Source organism: Microtus pennsylvanicus, chromosome 7, assembly GCF_037038515.1.
Source record: "Microtus pennsylvanicus isolate mMicPen1 chromosome 7, mMicPen1.hap1, whole genome shotgun sequence".
Taxonomy (NCBI): Eukaryota; Metazoa; Chordata; class Mammalia; order Rodentia; family Cricetidae; genus Microtus; species Microtus pennsylvanicus.
In genome coordinates this window covers 17,691,721-17,711,499 of record NC_134585.1, presented here as the reverse complement: position 1 = coordinate 17,711,499, position 19,779 = coordinate 17,691,721, and the positions used below count along the sequence as shown (strand labels likewise).

At 43.9% G+C, this 19,779-nt stretch overlaps 1 protein-coding gene across 2 annotated transcripts; it reads right to left on the bottom strand.

Annotated features, from left to right (window-relative positions):
- Positions 1–950: 950 nt before the first annotated feature.
- Nrbf2 (nuclear receptor binding factor 2) lies at positions 951–19,737 on the bottom strand. Of its 2 annotated transcripts, XM_075980069.1 has the most exons (4): positions 19,523–19,692; positions 10,819–10,903; positions 4,337–4,377; positions 951–2,439 (listed from the first exon to the last, which is right to left on the bottom strand). In XM_075980069.1, exons 1-4 carry the CDS (start codon positions 19,550–19,552, stop codon positions 1,732–1,734), a joined length of 864 nt encoding a protein of 287 aa, XP_075836184.1. In that variant the 5' UTR covers positions 19,553–19,692; the 3' UTR covers positions 951–1,731. The 2 variants fall into 2 exon arrangements, with proteins under 2 accessions (XP_075836184.1, XP_075836185.1); XM_075980070.1 differs by lacking the exon at positions 10,819–10,903 and having other exon boundaries at positions 1,588–2,439; positions 19,523–19,737.
- Between the last annotated feature and the right edge of the window lie 42 nt (positions 19,738–19,779).

Sequence of the window (19,779 nt, the reverse complement as noted above, 5' to 3'; positions counted from 1 at the left end):
GCTACCTAGCAGCATTCAACCTAGCAATTAAAATATGTGTCTTAGCAACTACCCACAAGAGACCACCACCAGTCTGGAACCCCAGTGCCGATTCTTTCCCAGAGCAAAGCCGACAGACAGCTCAGGGTCAGCCAAGCTAGCTGATCTGGAGAGCTCCGGCTCACGCGTACTTGACTCTTTCCGGGAAGCACACCATGTCCTTCAGCAGACAGCTGAGTGAAGGCCAGCTGGTTTTCCTCGTCTTCACTTTCCACTTCTTACATAGACACCAAGTGTGTGGGTTCTCCACTCACCTGGTAGTCTTTTGGGGCAGAGACTAGCCAATCAGATGTCCTTCAGCTCCCTTCAGTTCCGATGCATACCTGTATGTGGTGCTGGATCCCACAACTGAGTGTGCACCTCGGGCCAAAACTCAAGCCCCGAGGTTTGACTTCTGCTTGCCAACTGGAGGTTAGTCCTTTGGCAGTTTGGATTACTCTGCTAGAATAAGTCAGGTAAACCAAACCCATTTTATAAAAATGAAACTCACGAGGTACTGAGGGATCTAGGAGTGGCATACCTCTCTCACACACTGAGTTGAGCATGGTGACACAACACACAGATGTGAAGCACAAAGCTCCAACGGAGCCAGGCTATGCAAGAGCACTGAGCAGTGTGCACAGAGCATCAACAAAAGAGAAAAAGATCTAAGAAAATGGCAAACCAGTAAGAGTGATGGGAAGGAAGAGCACAAGGAGCAGAAGTGGTGCGAAGCGCTCACCTCGTACACCTAGCGCTGAACTACACCCCAGTCTACACAGCTCATTGTAAAAAGGGGGGCGAGATCACAAGTCTGAGACCACCATGGACTGCTTACTTCATAGCAGGGTCTCATGAAGAGAAAAAGTGGGAACACAGGGAGAAGCCACTGAGCGCCGTGTTTGTTAACCACCAGCCATATTCAACAAGGGTATGAAACACAATTACTTTATTGATGTCTTACAATCAAATACTGCTAACTAGCATTACTTTCACACATGCATCATTCAGAACAAAGGAAGAGTTCCTCAGTATTTTCAAATGATGCATCATATAACACAAAGTTAGAACTTAAAATGCACCCTGATTAATTATGTAAACTGGTAATTTTTTTAAAAAAGCATAACTAATAATTTGGTTCCTTTCTTCATAAAATGGAAATTTAAATATTTCTCCTGATAATCTTGAGGTTATCATTATGTTACGAGTAGTGCAAACTGTGGCACATACAGTTCCATCTGGAAGGGTGTATCTTACACACCGTATCTCAACAAACAAAATGTGCATAAAATGCATACAGTCAATGCATGATAGAAAGCATGTTCCAAATACAAGTGAGCCTCTCAGGCCACCATATTTAGCTTTTGCATTATCATTTATGGCATTATAGATTAATTACACAAGACATACTTTTATACATTTAACCCTGAAGATAAGAAAAATAACTGTTTGAAAAATTATTCCAGGTAGCCATTTGGTTTGTATCATAAGAAAGCGAACCTCCATCCAGAGTTCAGTGTCTGCCAAGTCGGAATCACGAGCTTTAGTCGTAAGATAAGTGATGTTTCACAGTGACATTCCCAGGTCCTGGCACCGCCTCTTCTCCCACAGTACACCAGATGAAGGAGCATTTCTGGGATTCCCCTGGGCGTGGCTTTCCCTCTGTATTCTTATCTGGATTAACTGTCACCAGCCTCTCCAATGCCTTCCGTTTTAATCATTCATGAATCCTTTCAGAATGTCCTCAGAGAGCTCCATAAGAGGAAGTTCTGGAGAAGGAAAATCCAGAGGCGGGAGATTGGGTATCGGAATGTCCTTGCCTTTCCCAGTATTTGCAGCAAACTTCTGCCACGTTGAAGAGGCTGTGGCAGTGTCCGAGTGTGGTGGCAAGCTCCACAGCTCTGACTTTTCTACAAAGTCGGCATCAACGTCCAGCTCCTTCTCTGTTGGTCCTTTCAGGAGTCTGGCCTTCTCAGCCTTTAGTTGTTTATTTTCTTTTCTTAACCTTTCATTCTCAGCCACGAGGAACTCCACATGCCTCTTCAAATCTGCAATTTTGGTTGCCTGCTCCTCTATTATTGTTTTATCATCTTTTGGGGCTTTGCTTCCAATACATGGCTCTGTTGGTTCATTCTTTTGCTGAAGTAAATATAGCAGTGTGTCTGGATCCCTGTCGAAGACCCCCTGAAGCTCAGGGAGGCGCTTCTCTGTGGAAGGGATGTACGTCTGACAAAGAAGAGGGTTCTGACCGTCCATGTCCTCAGAGGGCTTGTGAGATGCCTGCAGGTGGGGGGTTCCGTCCCTGTCCGTGCTGTGCTGTGCTTTCAACCGCTCCTCGCGCTTGGCTCTCTTCCACCTCTCCTGGATGAGGAGAAGCTGTTTCATATGGCTGTCCCGTTGCAATTCCAGTGATAGGTGAGCCTGTGACATGGAAGAGAAGGTCAGTGTAAAGAACTTAACATCAGAAAGCTCCCAGGCTTATGTGCTTGAACACCTGCTTGACTGGCTGTGCAATCTTCAGGAAGTGTGGTCTATAAGTGGCCTGCCCATGCCTTGAGGTTCATAGCCAGTTTTCTGCTTCCTGATCTAGAGAGATTAACAAGCCATGCCTTGGGCTGTCACTGTGAACTGAGTTCCAAGTGTCATGCTTCCTTACGATGATGGACTGTATTGTATCGCCTTCATCTATGACCTTCCAATGCTCAGGGTATTTGGAAAGCTTGATGCACACCATATGACAGCTATCACAAGCTCTACACTATCAGCTGTGGGCTGGTTCAATCAATCTGAGTTAAGCGTTTTTACTTTGCCAATGCCACAGCTTACAGAACCCATGTCCTTAGTTCAGTCACCAATCCTCTTAGGTACCCATCATTATAAATCAAGACATTGTCTTTACAGCTAGGGGGTGTAGCTCAGTGCAATGATGTTCGCTAGCATGTACAGAGACCCAGGCTTGAACCTAGAGCACTGAAAAAAGGGAAAAACCTTGGATAAAGATTTTCTAAAAAATATTTTGTATATGTACAGGAAGGTTAGAAGAGGCAAAAGATCCCCTGGAACTGGAGAAGCAGAATGTTACGAGACCCTGCCGTGACCCACATGGAATCCTGACTTGGGTGGCAAGACAATGAAGAAAGGCAAATGTCCAGAAGGAATGATGGGGCCATAACAACTGTCATTGCAACCTGGATCTCAGCGTGTCTGTTTACCATGGACAGCACAGGGATGGGGCTAGCTGGTCTCTGGAGACAGAAATATGGTCTCAAGCTCTAACTAACTGGGAGCACAAAGCAGCAGCAGCTAGTTTTTACACACATCAGCATTCAAACTTGAACCAAGGAAGAAGGCTTTGCCAGTTCTGAGATGGATGCACATGGAGAAAGGTTTTGCCAACTTCCCATGGTTCTGAAGCTATGGTCTTTGTCATGGCTGTGCCCAAGTAAATAAGCTGAGCTTCCTCTGCTAACTACAAACTGGTAAGTGGGTGATGGGGACCAAACTCATGTCCTCTAGAAGAGCACTCAGTGCTTTTATCCTCTCCAGCCCCGGAATGAAGGTATGTTGAAGACATTTAAGTATCTTATGCTTAAGCACAGGCCTTCCCTAAACATATTAAGACACTATGAAGTCATCCTGAAACAGATCTCAAAGTGCAGGAATCATCTAAGTATCAAAGAAGCAAACAGGAGATTATTCAGATTTAAACTGCCGTTGACAAGCAAAGCGTTGTCCATCCAGTTCCCCTGGGCCATCCCTGCTTCCTCAGTGTTAGCCACTGGAGCATGAGACCTGGGAGTAACAACAGGAAACAGGAAGGCAGGCTGGAAGGCTAATGGCAGCTAACATAGCTTTCATTTCTTTCCCAAAATACATCCGTATATTTTTTTAATGTTTTGAGAAAGACATAAAACTTTAGGTTTTACCCAATTCAAATCTCCACAATCTTTTTCAGCTGGACATGGTAGCACACCCTTTAGTCCCGACACTGGGGAGACAGAGCTGGACGCATTTTGGATTTCAGGGCTACCCTGCTCTACACAGTGTGTTCCAGGCCAGAAAGGACTATATAGTGAGTCCCTGATCTAAATAAATAAATGATAAAAGACTTTTTGTTTGCTTGTTTTGGTAATGGGGCAAGCAGTACATGTGAGCGCAGTGCCAGTGGAGGCCAGAGGAGGGCACCAGATCCCTTTGCACTGAAGGTGTTTGTGTGCTGCCTGGCACAATTACTGGGAACCATACTGGGCTCTCTTAACTGCTAAGTCATCTCTCCAGCCCCCCAAACATTTCTGCAAATACTACTAGCATGTCTCACCTGCTCAGACTGTGTCAACTTCATGGCTTCAGAGAGATAAGCTGGTTTAAAAAAAAAGCAGCAAATTAATATATGCACATCATTATTTTGTAACTTATAGGCTAATAATGGAAGAATTTACCCCCAGAATACAGAACTTGGTCTTCTAAGCAATTGTGCTAAAAAGGCAAATTTGAAAACAGTATTAACTTCTCCCCAAAAGAATGTCACTGGTAAATACGTATTCCCTAGCCCATCTTAAAAACTGGAGGCTTTAAACTTCTAAAGTTGGCAGGTTGGGGACCTAGCTGTAGTGGCATTACATTTGTATTTTAATAAATAAAACTTGCCTGAAGGTCAGAGAGTAAAACAGCCCCACTGGTCAGCCTTACAAACCAGGCGCTAGTAACACACACCTTTAACTCAAGTTAAACTTGAGTTTAACTCTAGTTGCCATAGAAACCAAACCAGGCAGTGCATGCTTTTAATCCCAGCCTTAGAGAGGAATGTAAAATGGAGGAGACACTCACAGACTGAATCTCATCCTGAGATTCTTGGAAGCAAGATCACCATTTTCGGACTTAGGTCGAAGTAAGAGCATATGACTGGCTGTTTTACTTTTCTAACCTTCAGGTTGAACCCCAGTTTCAGTCTCCTAGCCACGGCAGAGTGCATGCCTAACACATACTGGGCCCAACAATGCAGAGCAAAAATATTTGTAGATTGTATGATAAAGGAACTGAAGATTTAATTAGAAAAACTGTTTATTGAGAATCAAATTAAGTAGGAATTTACTGAGGCCTTATGCTCAACAGATATTTATGAGTGCCCATTTGAGTATCTGCTACTACACCATTGTAGTCTCCTATAAGAACTATTTTTATCAATTGTTTCTGAGCTTCACCAACACAATACCAACAGCCAACCACTAGTTAGGTACTTAACCCTAAGCTGAACACAGTGACACACATGTAATTTCAGCGTTTGGGAGGTTGACAAAGGAGAATCACAAATTCAATTCAGACAACAAAACCTTAGAATATGATTATATATAATATATATGATAATATACTGTGTGAAGACAGAATAATGCGATTTATGAAGACAGTCAAGCTTTTCTTATCTTGATCAAATTCTGGGTTGCTTAACCTGTTGAATTTTAATAGGCAATCTGAAATCCTTACATTTTCTCTTTGGGCTAAGAGAAAGCTGACATGATTTGGATGTATCTTTGTTTAAAGTACGGTCTCAGGGGCTGAAGAAATAGATGGCTTAGTGGTTATAAGCACTGGCTGTTCATCCAGGAGTCAGGTTCAAGTCACAGTATCCACTTGCTAGCTCACAATTTTAACTCCAATCTCAGAATATCCAATGTCCTCTTCTGACCTTTTTGGGCTCCAGGGATAAACATTATGCACAAATATGTACAGCCTACACACACATGCACTATGGCACAAGTGTACACCCCACACATAGATGCACTATGACGCAAGTGTACACCCCCCCACACGCACTATGGCACAAGTGTACACCCCCCACACATGCACTATGACGCAAGTGTACACCCCCCACACGCACTATGGCACAAGTGTACACCCACACACACACGCACTATGGCACAAGTGTACACCCCACACACACACGCACTATGGCACAAGTGTACACCCACACACACACGTACTATGGCACAAGTGTACACCCACACACACATGCACTATGGCACAAGTGTACACCCCCACACATGCACTATGGCACAAGTGTACACCCCACACACACATGCACTATGGCACAAGTGTACACCCACACACACACGCACTATGGTGCAAGTGTACACCCCCCCACACACGCACTATGGCACAAGTGTACACCCCCCCACACGCACTATGGCACAAGTGTACACCCACACACACACGCACTATGGTGCAAGTGTACACCCCCCCCCACACGCACTATGGCACAAGTGTACACCCCTCCCACACGCACTATGGCACGAGTGTACACCCCACACATACACGCACTATGACACAAGTGTACACCCCCCCACACGCACTATGGCACAAGTGTACACCCCCACACATGCACTATGGTACAAGTGTACACCCACACACACACGCACTATGGCACAAGTGTACACCCCCACACATGCACTATGGCACAAGTGTACACCCCCACACATGCACTATGGTACAAGTGTACACCCACACACACACGTACTATGGTGCAAGTGTACACCCCCCACACATGCACTATGGTACAAGTGTACACCCACACACACACGTACTATGGTGCAAGTGTACACCCCCACACATGCACTATGGTACAAGTGTACACCCACACACACACGTACTATGGTGCAAGTGTACACCCCCCCACACGCACTATGGCACAAGTGTACACCCCCACACATGCACTATGGCACAAGTGTACACCCCCACACATGCACTATGGTACAAGTGTACACCCACACACACACGTACTATGGTGCAAGTGTACACCCCCCACACATGCACTATGGTACAAGTGTACACCCACACACACACATACTATGGTGCAAGTGTACACCCCCCACACATGCACTATGGTACAAGTGTACACCCACACACACACGTACTATGGTGCAAGTGTACACCCACACACATGCACTATGGTACAAGTGTACACCCCCACACATGCACTATGGCACAAGTGTACACCCCCACACATGCACTATGGTACAAGTGTACACCCCACACACACACGTACTATGGTGCAAGTGTACACCCCCCACACATGCACTATGGTACAAGTGTACACCCCCACACATGCACTATGGCACAAGTGTACACCCCCACACATGCACTATGGTACAAGTGTACACCCACACACACACGTACTATGGTGCAAGTGTACACCCCCCACACATGCACTATGGTACAAGTGTACACCCACACACACACGTACTATGGTGCAAGTGTACACCCCCCACACATGCACTATGGTACAAGTGTACACCCACACACACATGTACTATGGTGCAAGTGTACACCCCCCACACATGCACTATGGTGCAAGTGTACACCCCCACACAAACATGCACTATGGCCAAGTGTACACCCCCACACAAACATGCACTATGGTGCAAGTGTATAGACCCCCCCACAAATAAAGTTAATTTTCCTTAGATATTTCTGTCACAGTTATGAAAACCCAGAAAACTAGAGCCAAGTGGGGTCACTGTGATTCTGCCTGACTGTACTGTTTAAAGGTCATTGGTACTCCTCTACAAAAGTTCAGAAGTGTAGAAAGGGAGGCCAGCCAAGACATCTTAAAAGGCTGTACGTGGAGTTTAATGGGCAATTTTAGCGAGAGCACAGCAAACCAGAATGCTGACCAGAATGCAGGGAGTAATGGCCAGGCTCAGGATTGCAGGCAAAACTGTAACCCTGACTGATATAAACCAAGAGCAAGTTCTATAATACTCAGGAACTTGAAATTCCTTTGAGTCATACTTTAGTTCTTTTGTTTTTGCTTTTTATGTCTTTCCCTATCTATTTCTTTTTAGCGTCTGTATTCTGCTATACGTTCCTCTGTACAGCATTTTACAGTTTTTCTGGAATAATCAGAATAAAATAACAAGTATCACTAATAATGGATCAAGCTCTTACTGACTGTCAACTTTTTGGAACTTCTGTTTTTTTACACTAACTTCCCTTTACAGATATTACAACACTGATGTCTGGTTGCATTCCAAATACTTTAGAGATTTTTTTATTTTACAACTTAAAATTTCCTGTCTGCTAGGTTCTACCAACCTTGAGATTCAAATTAGATGCTTCTTCTCCAGAAAGAGAGAGAGAGAGAGAGAGAGAGAGAGAGAGAGAGAGAGAGAGAGAGAGAAAGAGAGAGAGAGAGAGAGAGAAAAGCTATCATCTTTGTTCCAGCCATACTGGCCAGGCTTACATACATCTCTTCAACTTCTCAGTGCTAGGTCTGTCAAGCTGCATTGTTTGCAAACCTGTAGTGACATTCCATCCAGAGCTCTGTTACTGCTTACATACACCATGGAATTTCTTACGACATCCCTCTCATATTGTCCGCACACACGTCTCCTCTGAACAACAGTTTACTTTAAACCACCCTCTTAACAATGAGAACAGCTTTCACAAAACCAAGTTTAGAACTGGAAACGCTGACTTTGGGAGCTCTCTGAAACTGAATATAACATGGTAGGGTACCCACAGATAATCCAGAACTGCAAATAATTCATCAAGGGCCACACTACCACTTTGGAGATTTATCACAACAAGGTCTTACAACTGGAACAAAAAAGGGGGGGGGGAGTTGTTTTAAAAGAAAGGGGGGACTAGAGAGATGGCTGGGCTCTATTGCTCTTTAAAAGGACCCAGATTTGGTTTCTAGCACCCACATAGCGTTGTATTCCAATTCCAGGGGATCCAATGTCCTCTCACCTCCATGAGCACCTGCACGAATGTGGTACACATAAACAGGCAGGCATGCACATGCACATAAATAAGTATCATTCTGAAACTTAAAAAAGAAAAATTGAGCGCACGGCATGGTTGTCTCATAAAATCACTGTGATAATCTCCTAATACTGAAATTTATGAAAGGACGATCTCAAAAAAACCTTTTTTTACTTCAATTTTTTTTCATAAACTATATTCTGATCATATTCTTTCCCTTCCCAACTCCTCCCAGATCCTTTCCACCTCCCTACCCACCCAACTTCATGTTTTCACTCTTGGAGGGGGGGGGGGGATCAAAACAAAAACCAGCAAAGCAAAGCAAAACAAACAAACAAACAAACAAACAAAAGACCAAAATGTTCATCCCCCCCACCCAAAAAACCATGAGGTCTGTTTTATGTAGGCCAGCTACTCCTTGTGCAGGGGGACGATATTCTCAGTGACTCTCCACTGGAGAAAACGTATTCCCTTCTCCAGCAGGTTATCAGCTGCAATTAGCTTCTTGGTTAGGGGTGGGACTTGCTCACTACCCTTTTTCAGTCCTGAAATTTTCTGGTCTGAATCCCTACAAGTTTTATGCACGCTCTGTGAATTCATATGTCTGTCAGTCCTACTGTGCTCAGAAAAATCTTACCAATACTGGCAATTACTTCTTCCAATTATAATGTAAGGCTAATATTTAAAGTAGATGTTGAGGAGGATTAACAACCCCAACCTACTTCTTTCAACTTCTCTACCACTGAGTACACTTCCTAGTGTCACATAGCTGTTTAAGTCTTCAAAGACAAAAGACCTTAGGGATGATTTTTTTCTCTTTCATGTTCTTCAGACTATCGTGCACTTAGTATACACATAACCATATGGTGATTCGCTCCACTTTAACCCATGGCATACACAGGAAACCTAACTCACTACAGTTAATGCACCCGGGCTCTCATCCACGTCATGGTTTTCATAAACATGGCGTACTCTCACAGGAGTTAATACAAATCAACAATCTGGTCAATAATATGGTTGAGGAGAGATTTAAAGACCACTGGTTTCATGTTGTAGAAAACTGCACCAGACATAAAAATACTATTATGAGGAACCTAGTTATGTACGCAAGACCTACAGCAGACACATGGGCACACTTATGATAAAACTGGTTCCTGCTGGTGTTTTTTTAGGAAAAAGACTGGCTATATAGTGTGGTTGGTGACAAATGTTGTGACGTTCTCACCTCTCACCCAAAGTGTGAGGATTACAGGTGTGAGCCACTCGCTAACTACAACTAATTAATTTTTTTCCAGCTGGGCATGACCAGCACATACCTGTAATCCAAGGACTTGGGGAGGCTGAGGCAGGAGGAGTGTCCAAGTCTGGGAAGGAACCGGGGCTATAATGAGTACTAGGCCATCAAGGGTTAGATAAACAAGATCCTGAATCAAAAAATATTTTTTCTCTTGATAATTACTTACAGGAAGAACGTACTGAAAATTTAGTCAAAGCATTGCCCACTGTAAGTTTGTATTTCAACAGTATAGTAACATTCCATTCCCTGCCAGGAAAGAATTCTGTTCTTGTGAGAAGGGAAGGAATAGCGCTTCCTAGCAGAAAGACTGCGGACCTTGTTCTAAAACAGACGCGACACCCATTCTAGATGGAACTCGAATGTTGGAAAACAGAGCCCTCAGATCTATTTATAAGGCTAATTCAGAAATTTGGGTCTCTGATAAGAAACCAACACATGCCAAGTGTGTAATTACACTAAGCTCCATCTCCAGCACCAGAAAGTCAGTAAACTAAATGACATTTAGCAGTAGTTGCTACAATATAATATATATACATATTATATAATATATGTTATATATATATATATATAAAACATATATTAGTCATCGCTAAATGACAACTACCAATAACAAAGTATTCTTGTTCTTTTTGTTTTGTGACAGGATTTCTCTTGGTAATCTAAGCTGGCCTCCAACTCATAGCAATACTCCAGCCTCAACCTGCCAACAGCTCTATCCAGTATTTCTTAAGAAAAATACTTACCTGTAGCCTTTTTGTGACAAGAAATCGCTTCTTCGTATTTCCCAGCAGCTAACAAACGGTCTGCACGTCGGCTCTGTTGGTGAGCCTAGAAAACAAACATTCTGAGTTACTCCACATTACAAAACAAGTCTTTAAAAGTCAAGCTTAGAACCACATCATCTGATAAAAACTGGCAACTCCTCTCTACCCATAATCCTCTCCAGTTATCAGGTTCTAACTGCTAAGTGACCTCTATTCTTCCACAGATCGGAGTAACAAAAGACTTACAATCCCAGGTATTACTCAGAACATGCTTTCTCGATATTTAACTAGATATTTCAAAGAGACATCTTGTAGGTATTTTCAAAAGTTTATATAGTCTAAAGACTTTAATCAGGAAATGTATCATAAAAAAATCCAAACTTCTCTTATAGCTGTTCATTCTTCCCTTTAAACATTAAAATTACTACTTACCTTAAAATTTTAAAAAACACGCAGTGAGGGATTCTAATATTTAATATTACTATCTCTTCATATACAATTCATCAAAAAGAGAAAGGCTAAGTTAGAGGTTCTAAAGAGCAAAGGGTTTAGATGTCCCTACTGTAAAGGTATATAGCTAAATAGTGCCACCCTTCTTACATTTCCCAAAGCCTCCAGCCATGGAGTCACACACCTGTAATGCTGGCTCTCAGGAGAAGGAGGAGGAGCCAAGCCATCTCCTAGCTCAGGTTAGCCTCATCAACAGACCAAGTCAAAGACCAAAGGCTACAAGGTGTAGTCAGTGGTAAAACAGATCTGTCTAGTATGACAAGGCGCAAGCTTTCAGTTCAATTGCCAAAATGCCAGTAAGCAATCAATCAATCAAACAAAGAAATAAACAAATCCTCCAAAGGCTGGAGATAAACACACAGCTCAGAATAGAGCACCTGGCTGACTCTTACAAGGTTGTTAGATGACAAACCTTCAACAGCAACAAATAAAGAACTTGAATACACATTATTTCACTTACAGCTTTGTCAACCTGTTTCCTTCTCTTATGTAACAAGGCCAGTAACTTATGTTAAGATTAGAACATTTTAGCCCTGTGGTGGTGGTGGTACATGCCTTTAATCCCAGCACTTGGGAGGCAAAGGAAGGCACCTCTCTGTGAGTTCAAGGCCAGCCTGGGCTAAAAGAACTAGTTCCAGGACAGAATCAAAAGCTACAGAGAAACCCTGTCTCGAAAAACCGGGGGGAATGGGTGGGTTAATTTTAACCATGGAGGCTTGGACTGAGCAAAAAGTATGTTCTGAACACCTAGATATTTTCTAGTATCCATATAAAATATTTGGGGTAGGATGGAGCAGATTTCTGAGTTGGACCCCATGTCTGGCCTTGAAGCCCTGTTCCTTTTGCTCTACCTCTTCTTACCTGCTGGGAGTATGCACACGTACCACCCTCGGGGTGAAAGGCAGACCTTTTGAGAAGACAGTATCAACAAAGAATCTGGCAGATCATCTGAATGAACAGTGGTATTCAACAAGGTCTTAGGCAGTAAGAGAACAGAAAAGTGAATGAAGGGGTCATATGTAGGTGCTTTCACCTTTTTTGAGCTCTAAAAATATAAAAAAGCCCACACTTTTTCTCTCACAAAAGAAAACTTCTGTGAAACCCCATAGCCCTTCATAACAAGGACAAAGCAGCACGAGAGTCTCTGTCTCTCCAAGTTCTGACTCTCACTCTAAACCAGCTAAACTGCCCCACTCTGCTGGGGCTGTTTTCTCACTGTCAATAAAATTTCAACCAGGTCACTATTTTAGGAGTTGTAAAGAGAACTCACACCATTCAGGCAGATCTGGGTAAAATGCAGATTTTCAGTCTGTAGTTTTGCAATAGTCTGCAAATCTACTGAGGTGAGGCTGTGTCTGAGGCTCCTGGACACATTTTAAGAAAGAATCAAAGACAAGCCAGGAGTGGCAGCATACAATTTTAATCCCAGCATTTGCGAGGCAGAGGCAGGCAGATCTCTTGAGTTAGAGACCACTCTGTTCTATAGAGCAAGTTCCAGGACAGCCAGGGATCTATAGAGAAACTTTGTCTCAAAACAAACAAACAAAAACAAAACACACACACACAAAAGAAGGAAGAGGTCAGGAAGGAGGGACAGGAAGGAAAAAAGGAAAAAAGGAGAAAGAAAGAAGAAAGGGAGGGAAGGGAGGAAGGAAGGGACGGAGGGAAGTTAGGAACAAGGGCAAAGTACAATCTGAGACATCACAGATGACAGCTCACACCTCTAAACCCAACCCTAAGGAGGCTGAAGCAGGATCACAAGTCAGAGGCCAACTGTAATGTAGGACACGGTCTTAGCTTGACGTCTGCCAGGCATGGTGGTGCACACCTAAAATCCTAGTCCTTGGCAGGTGGTGAAGGATGAAGATTTTTATTTTTTTTTTTATTTTATTTTTTTTTTTTTCGAGACAGGGTTTGTGGTTTTGGAACCTGTCCTGGAACTAGCTCTTATAGACCAGGCTGGTCTCGAACTCAGAGATCCGCCTGCCTCTGCCTCCCGAGTGCTAGGATTAAAGGAGTGTGCCACAACCGCCAGGCAAGGATGAAGATTTCAAAGTCATCCCTAGCTACATAATGAGTTTGAGATCAGTCTGTGCTGCATGAAACCCTGTCTCTAAACAAACGGTAATAAAACGATAGACAATACTATAGAAACCTATTTTGATTGTTAATGTTATTTTTTTAAAGGACTCTTTAGGATTCCCACTTAAAACTGATCTGTTTAAATAAATGCAAAGTAAAAACCAGAAAACTCAAAAAACAGTTTACCCCTTTCTATATAACTTTCCTCAACAACTATGATTCCTATGACAGGTGCCGCATTCTCATATTGCCTGGCTTTTCAAACCTGGGATCAGGAAGCAAGAATAGCAATAAAACTTGAAGTGGTTTTAACTACAAGAGAGTGGCCAGGCAGAAACAAAGGCCTGAAGGAAGTGAGACAGCCCAAAGCCCATCACAGGACTCCTACTCCTGAGTTCCAATCTGCACAGGCTCTCAGACACTGTGGTGTGGGAAGTCCTTCTGTGTGTGTTGCTTTTACTAAATCCTTCCTTTTTCTTTAAACAGAAAAGGGGAAATGGTGTGGGAAGTCCTTCTGTATATGTGTTGCTTTTATTGGTTAATGAATAAAGAAGCTGTCTTTGCCTGTAATAGGGTAGAATAGAGCTGGGGACAACTAAGCTGAATTCCAGGAGAAAGAAGGCGGGCTTAGGAGAAGCCATGTAGCTCCGCCAGAGCCAGACGCCAGTTGGAACTTTATCCAGTAAGCCACAGCCATGTGGCAATGCAAAGATTAATAGAATGGGTTAATTTACTAGCAATATACTTAAGAGTTTGGACAAGAAGTGACTTAAATGATATCGTTTGAGTGATTATTTCACGGTCTGGGCAGCTGGGAACAAACAAGAAGCCTCCCTCTACAGACACTGTACACTGGTCTTCCTGCTCCTTCTTTGGGTAATATCTCTTTGGCCTTAAGCTAATAGAAGTGAGTTCCCATTATCTAAAACCAACAAACATCCTAGTGACTACAATTAGGCTACTAAGTCAATGAATTTACGCTCAAGGACTTTTTCCTTTTGCCTATTGGCTATTTCCTTTTGGCTATTTTAAAACTGCAAGTGCAAGGCCACTTTTCTCAGCATGGTGGTGCTTGCCTGTAGTACTAGCATTCAGAAGGCAGAGAGAGGCGGAGCTCTGTCAACTGGAGGCCAGCCTGGTCTACCCAGGACACAGAGAAATTTTGTCTCAAAACAAAACACCTCCAAAATTATAAATAACAGTGTCTTCCGTATCTTTCAATTTACTAAGTTCTGACCTGAAGGAAGTGCTATATCGAGACAGAAAAAAAAAGACAACCCCACCATTCCAAATATTAGAAAGAAGGCAGAGGATATAAACTATATTCCTGACTGGTATGGCATTCAACTGGGAACAAAGGAGAAATATTAGCCTTACGCCCCTGTCCCAGTTCACTGGACAAACAAGTGTGAAGCAGTACCTCCATGCACGTGCACCCAGTCGACTGTATAATCAACACAACAGTTCAACTGAAGGTAACTAACTGCTCCAGTGAACGTGAGGACCTCATTCCAACTCTGAAGACCACCTCTCTCCTTGTGCTATTTTGTCTATAAACTTTTTATGCCCGTCAGTTTCTAGCTGAGCTTGTTCTTGTTTTTCCAAAGCTGTCACCACCTGCTGTGTAGACAGTGAGAATCTAGTATAGGATTCATATATGAAAACAATGTGGTCAATTCTGGTAGTATTAAGAAAAAATCCATAGGCTAGAGAGATGGCTAAGCAGTAGGAGCACAGGCTGCTCTTCCAGAGGACCTAGTAAGTTTGATTCCCAGCACCCTGATGGTATCTCACTGAAACTCCACTTCCTGGGGGCCCAATGACCTCTTCTGGCCCAAGGGGCATCAAGCACATATATGGTGTACAAATGTACATGAAGGCAAAGCACTAACATACACACACAACCGTAAATATTACAGTACCTCATATTCAGTAAAAAGTTATAGTTTGGCTTTATTTTGTGTGAAATGTTTCTGCAGAAGCACAAGATATATTCCATGACACAGCAGCTTGGCAGTACTACACCCAAAACTGACTTACCAATCTGTAAGGATTTCTCATGCAGATCACAGTTAAAGCAGATGGGTAAATAATGCTCTAATACAAAGCTCAATGATTTATTTTAGATTCTGACTTCCAAACCCCACTATCTCAACTTATTCTGCATTTAATGTCATAATCTATGAAACTGGCAGAATAGCACATCTGGATATTAAGACAAGATAAATAAGAGACACAATGATGCCCTATCATTTTACTAATTGTTGGCTATAAGCCAGCACTCCATGCTCCTCACCCAGAGTGCTCCCAAGTAATTCCAACTATACCTATGGCATAGGATTATTTTCCTTAGGTTATTTGTAGAGCAACACAAAGGGGATTGAAATAGCCTCCTTTTTCTTTAAAGATTTTAATTCTACTATCACTAGTTTTCAAACTAGTTACAAAGACTTCAGCTACATAAAAGACAGCCGCTCTTTAGCCCATGATATGACTCTTTTTCTTGCATGAGATGCCTGAAAACATTAACCACTTCAGGCAGCGGTTAAGAACTAAACACTCCAGAAGGAAGCTCAGTTATTTAACCAACACTCCCAGCACTCTTTTTTTTTTTTTTTGAGACAGGGTTTCTCTGTAGCTTTGGAACCCGTCCTAGAACTAGCTCTTGTAGACCAGGCTGGCCTTGAACTCACAGAGATTCACCTGCCTCTGCTGGGATTAAAGGCGTGCACCACCACCGCCCAGCTATGCCCAGCCCTCTTAAGCATAAACAGAGAGAAAATTGGGTGACTGAAGGATAAACACATAAAAAGCAAAACAACAACAAAGCAAGTGTGGCTGAGTAGTCCCACGGGTATTGCCTGCAGCAGCCTAGGCAAGTAAATCATAAACAAAAGTCACGGACACTAAGACTGACATCACTACCCACGCTGCAACACTAGAAATGATCTCACGCAAGATTGGCCAGTCATTTGCTACCAGCCAAATGCCAGAATTTAATGCATGGCAAGAAATACCTAATAGACACTAAGTGATTTGGTAAGTTACAATTTTTCCATATTTAAAGTTAACAAGCTGTGTGGTGGTGCAGGCTTGTCATCACAGCACTCAGGAAACTGAGGCAGGAGGATCACAAGGTTAAAGCTAGCCTGAACTGTATACACTGTGGCCTAGTCTTATGACCCTACCTCAAACAGGCAAATAACAAAAAGGAAAACATTTGATAGGACAAATTGATCCAGAATTGAAAGACTATTTTTCATTCAAAGGACATAAAACTTCTCTTGACTAACTCTGAACATCAAAGAGCTAGCACATCTGTCATACTTACATATTAAAATATTGTAATAATTTAGCCAGGCGGTGGTAGGGCACACCTTTAATCCCAGCACTTGGGAGGCAGAGGCAGGCAGATCTCTGTGAGTTCAAGGCCAACCTGGTCTACAAGAGCTAGTTCCACAACAGGTTCCAAAGCCACAGAGAAACCCTGTCTCAACCCCCCCCCAATAATAATAATAATTCAAACTAGTCTCTTCCATGTCCTGAAAATCTCACTGTGAGAAATTAATCTTGCTATAACACTAACAATAAAACTCCAGCAGAGGCAATATAAAGACCAAGGAAAATGAAAAGTACATGAATATGGAAGCCTTCTTAGGAGCAGGTCATAATGAGTTGAAATGCAAAATGCACTTAAGTCACTGACCCAAGCTATTATTTAACTTCCCTCAAGTTAGACTTGTTCATCAGCAAATATCTCAAACAGGTCTTACTAAATTCTAAGGATGCTCTGAGGACATAAAACCCACGCACAGAGTGAAGTCCTTATCTTATGAATCTGGAGTACACTCCAGTGATAAACTTGTAGTTTACTAGAATTTTCAAAGATACCCATTAAGTCAGAATTTAGAGCTACCTTTTTTTAAATATTCATTTTTATTATGTATAAAATATTCTGTCTGCATGTATGCCTCAAGGCCAGAAGAGGGCATCAGATCTCATTACAGATGGTTGTGAGCCACCATGTGGTTGCTGGCAATTGAACTCAGGACCTTTGGAAGAACCATCTCTCTAGCCCCTAAAGCTACCTTTAAAGTTGAGTAAAGAAGATACCATGGTGTATTCACAAATGCCCTATCCCCTCAAAAGAGAGTATCTTCAAAAAACTTTTAAGTCTAGGGCTCAGGGGATAGATACTCGCTACCAACCTGGTTACATGAGTTCACTTTCCAAGCCCATATGGAGAACTGACACTCCCGAGTTATCCTGATTTCACATATGTGAAACACACACACACACACAAACCCAAGTCTTCTACAGCTCTGACTGAGGCTTACCACTGCTACTTTGTCATACGCTTCTTTCAAGTTGACATCCAGCTGTTATTGAGTAAAGAGCTAGGCTGGAAGTCAGCAATCTTCAAAATCTCAAAAGGCTCAAAAATTCAAGCTGCCACATTTCTGAAGCTTGTCACATAAATGTTAAGACCAGAGAAAATGAAACTGTATGAGCCTCCTAATGTACCTATTTAAAAACTTACCAGGGCATGGAAGCACAGGCATTTAGAGTAATAATGGAAGTCCAGCATTTAGAAAGCAGAAGCAGGATGACCCAGTGCCTAAGACCAGCCTAGGCGACAGAGTGACAGAGAAGCCGGCATGGCTCAAACAAGCAGGAGATAAACCTAAGTTCTGTCGCCATCGTTTACCTCATTTTTCCTAGACTGAGCACCTGGTGCTCCACCTACCACTGAAAGCCAGGTTCAGTCTTCTCACAAGCACAACACACCAGTGGAGCTGGAGTCATGCTACACCCTGGTGCCAAATAAAGCCACCTGGAACAGAACCAGTGATGGTTCTGCAAGGACACTTGAACTTTGAAGCACTTTGTAAACAGCTGGCTACCACTCCTAATATTCCTGTGGACTTTCGGGATTGAGCCATCCACACTTCATTGCAAACTATATTGAACCTCGCAAGTTCTCTAAAAAACCAGAGAGGGGCAAGGTATTCCCCTGGCTTTCAAAACCTCACCGGTGTGGTCATCCTTAAGTGTAAACAACTGAGGAATAGAGGCAAGGCGTAACTTAGTAACCCTGAGATAGGATTCTAGGAGCTGCTAACCTGGCTCCAGCGTTCAAGATCAACCACTCCAAATAAAGCTCGTTAAAGGAAATGTCAAGGGCTTATGGACTCATTAGACCAGCGGCTAAATCCTCGAACGTTCTAGTTATAAAGCACGGTTCTCCGTGCCCTTTATCTGTTTACTCCTTTAATCCTCACAAAGAACCTGAAAAAGAAAATGAGGTGAATTTTTTTTTTTTGCTCCAGGTCCCGAAGCTATTAGGTGACTAAGCCAGAGTTCAAATCCGAGAAGATTTTTGGCTCCAGAAATCTATACTCTCAAACCACAGGCTCTGGCTTCTCTGCCCAGCATGGCCAAGGCTCTTCCAAGTCAGCAGGGCTGGGTTCCAAAGGCAGAACTCAATCCTCCCCGGTCCTGTTCCCAATCCCACCACATCACAAACCACCTACAGACTCGGGACTTCAAAGTCCTAGACCGCAACGCTGAGAAATCAAACGTCTGTAGCGAATGAAACCCAAAGACGCCTTGTGACCACTTTGGGAAAAATACGAACTCCCAAAACCAAAAAACTCTGTGGCTAAGTCCCCCCGGACTAAAACAGACCGGGCTCCCTGTGCGAACGTCTCTGGTACTTTCGACAGGACTAAAGCAATGGGATTGGGATGCGGGGAGGGGGCTGAGGTTCGTGCCCAACTGTCTCCAAGGAGCCTCCGTTGACGCAGCTGTGAGGGCAGCCTGGGGATGGGGGGTGTGAGAGGTGCGGCCCGGACACCCCGACTTTGCCCGCGGCCTGCAGGCGGCTACGTGGCGCTGGGACGCGGTCCCAGCAGGGCAGAAGCGACGGGCCCCGAGGGAGAGGCCTGGGTACCAGGGGTCGAGGTTCCCCTCCGCTCGCGGTTTCCCCGGTCAATCCGGGTTGTCCCTCAGCCCGCGTTCCCCCTCATCCTTGACCGTCACCCCCCCCCCCCGTAGCCGCGCGTTTGCCCTCAGCCCCGCCACTACTCACAAGGTTGAGGGGTCCTTCCATCACTTCCATAGACCCCGGGGTGAGCGGCGGCCCGAGGCGAAACGGCGGCGCCCGGGCACATGGAGGGGCGGCGAGAGCAGGAGACGCGGCGGCTGGAGAACGGCTCCTCGCAACACCCGGAGCCGGCAGTGAGCGCCCGAGAGCGACGGCCGCGCCACTTCCGCCTCCGACGCCGCGCCGTGGGGCCGTCCTTGCGCCGTCGCGCAGGACGTCGTGACGTCATGCGCCTGCGGGGG

Bases quoted from the DNA above. Each gene is read 5' to 3' on its own strand.
- Nrbf2 (XM_075980069.1), bottom strand. From the start codon at position 19,552: ATGGAAGTGATGGAAGGACCCCTCAACCTT. The intron at 4,378-10,818 runs GTAAGTATTTTT...TTTTTAAACCAG, and splicing joins TTGTCACAAAAAGGCTACAG to CTTATCTCTCTGAAGCCATG. The intron at 2,440-4,336 runs GTGAGACATGCT...TCCATGTCACAG, and splicing joins AGTTGACACAGTCTGAGCAG to GCTCACCTATCACTGGAATT.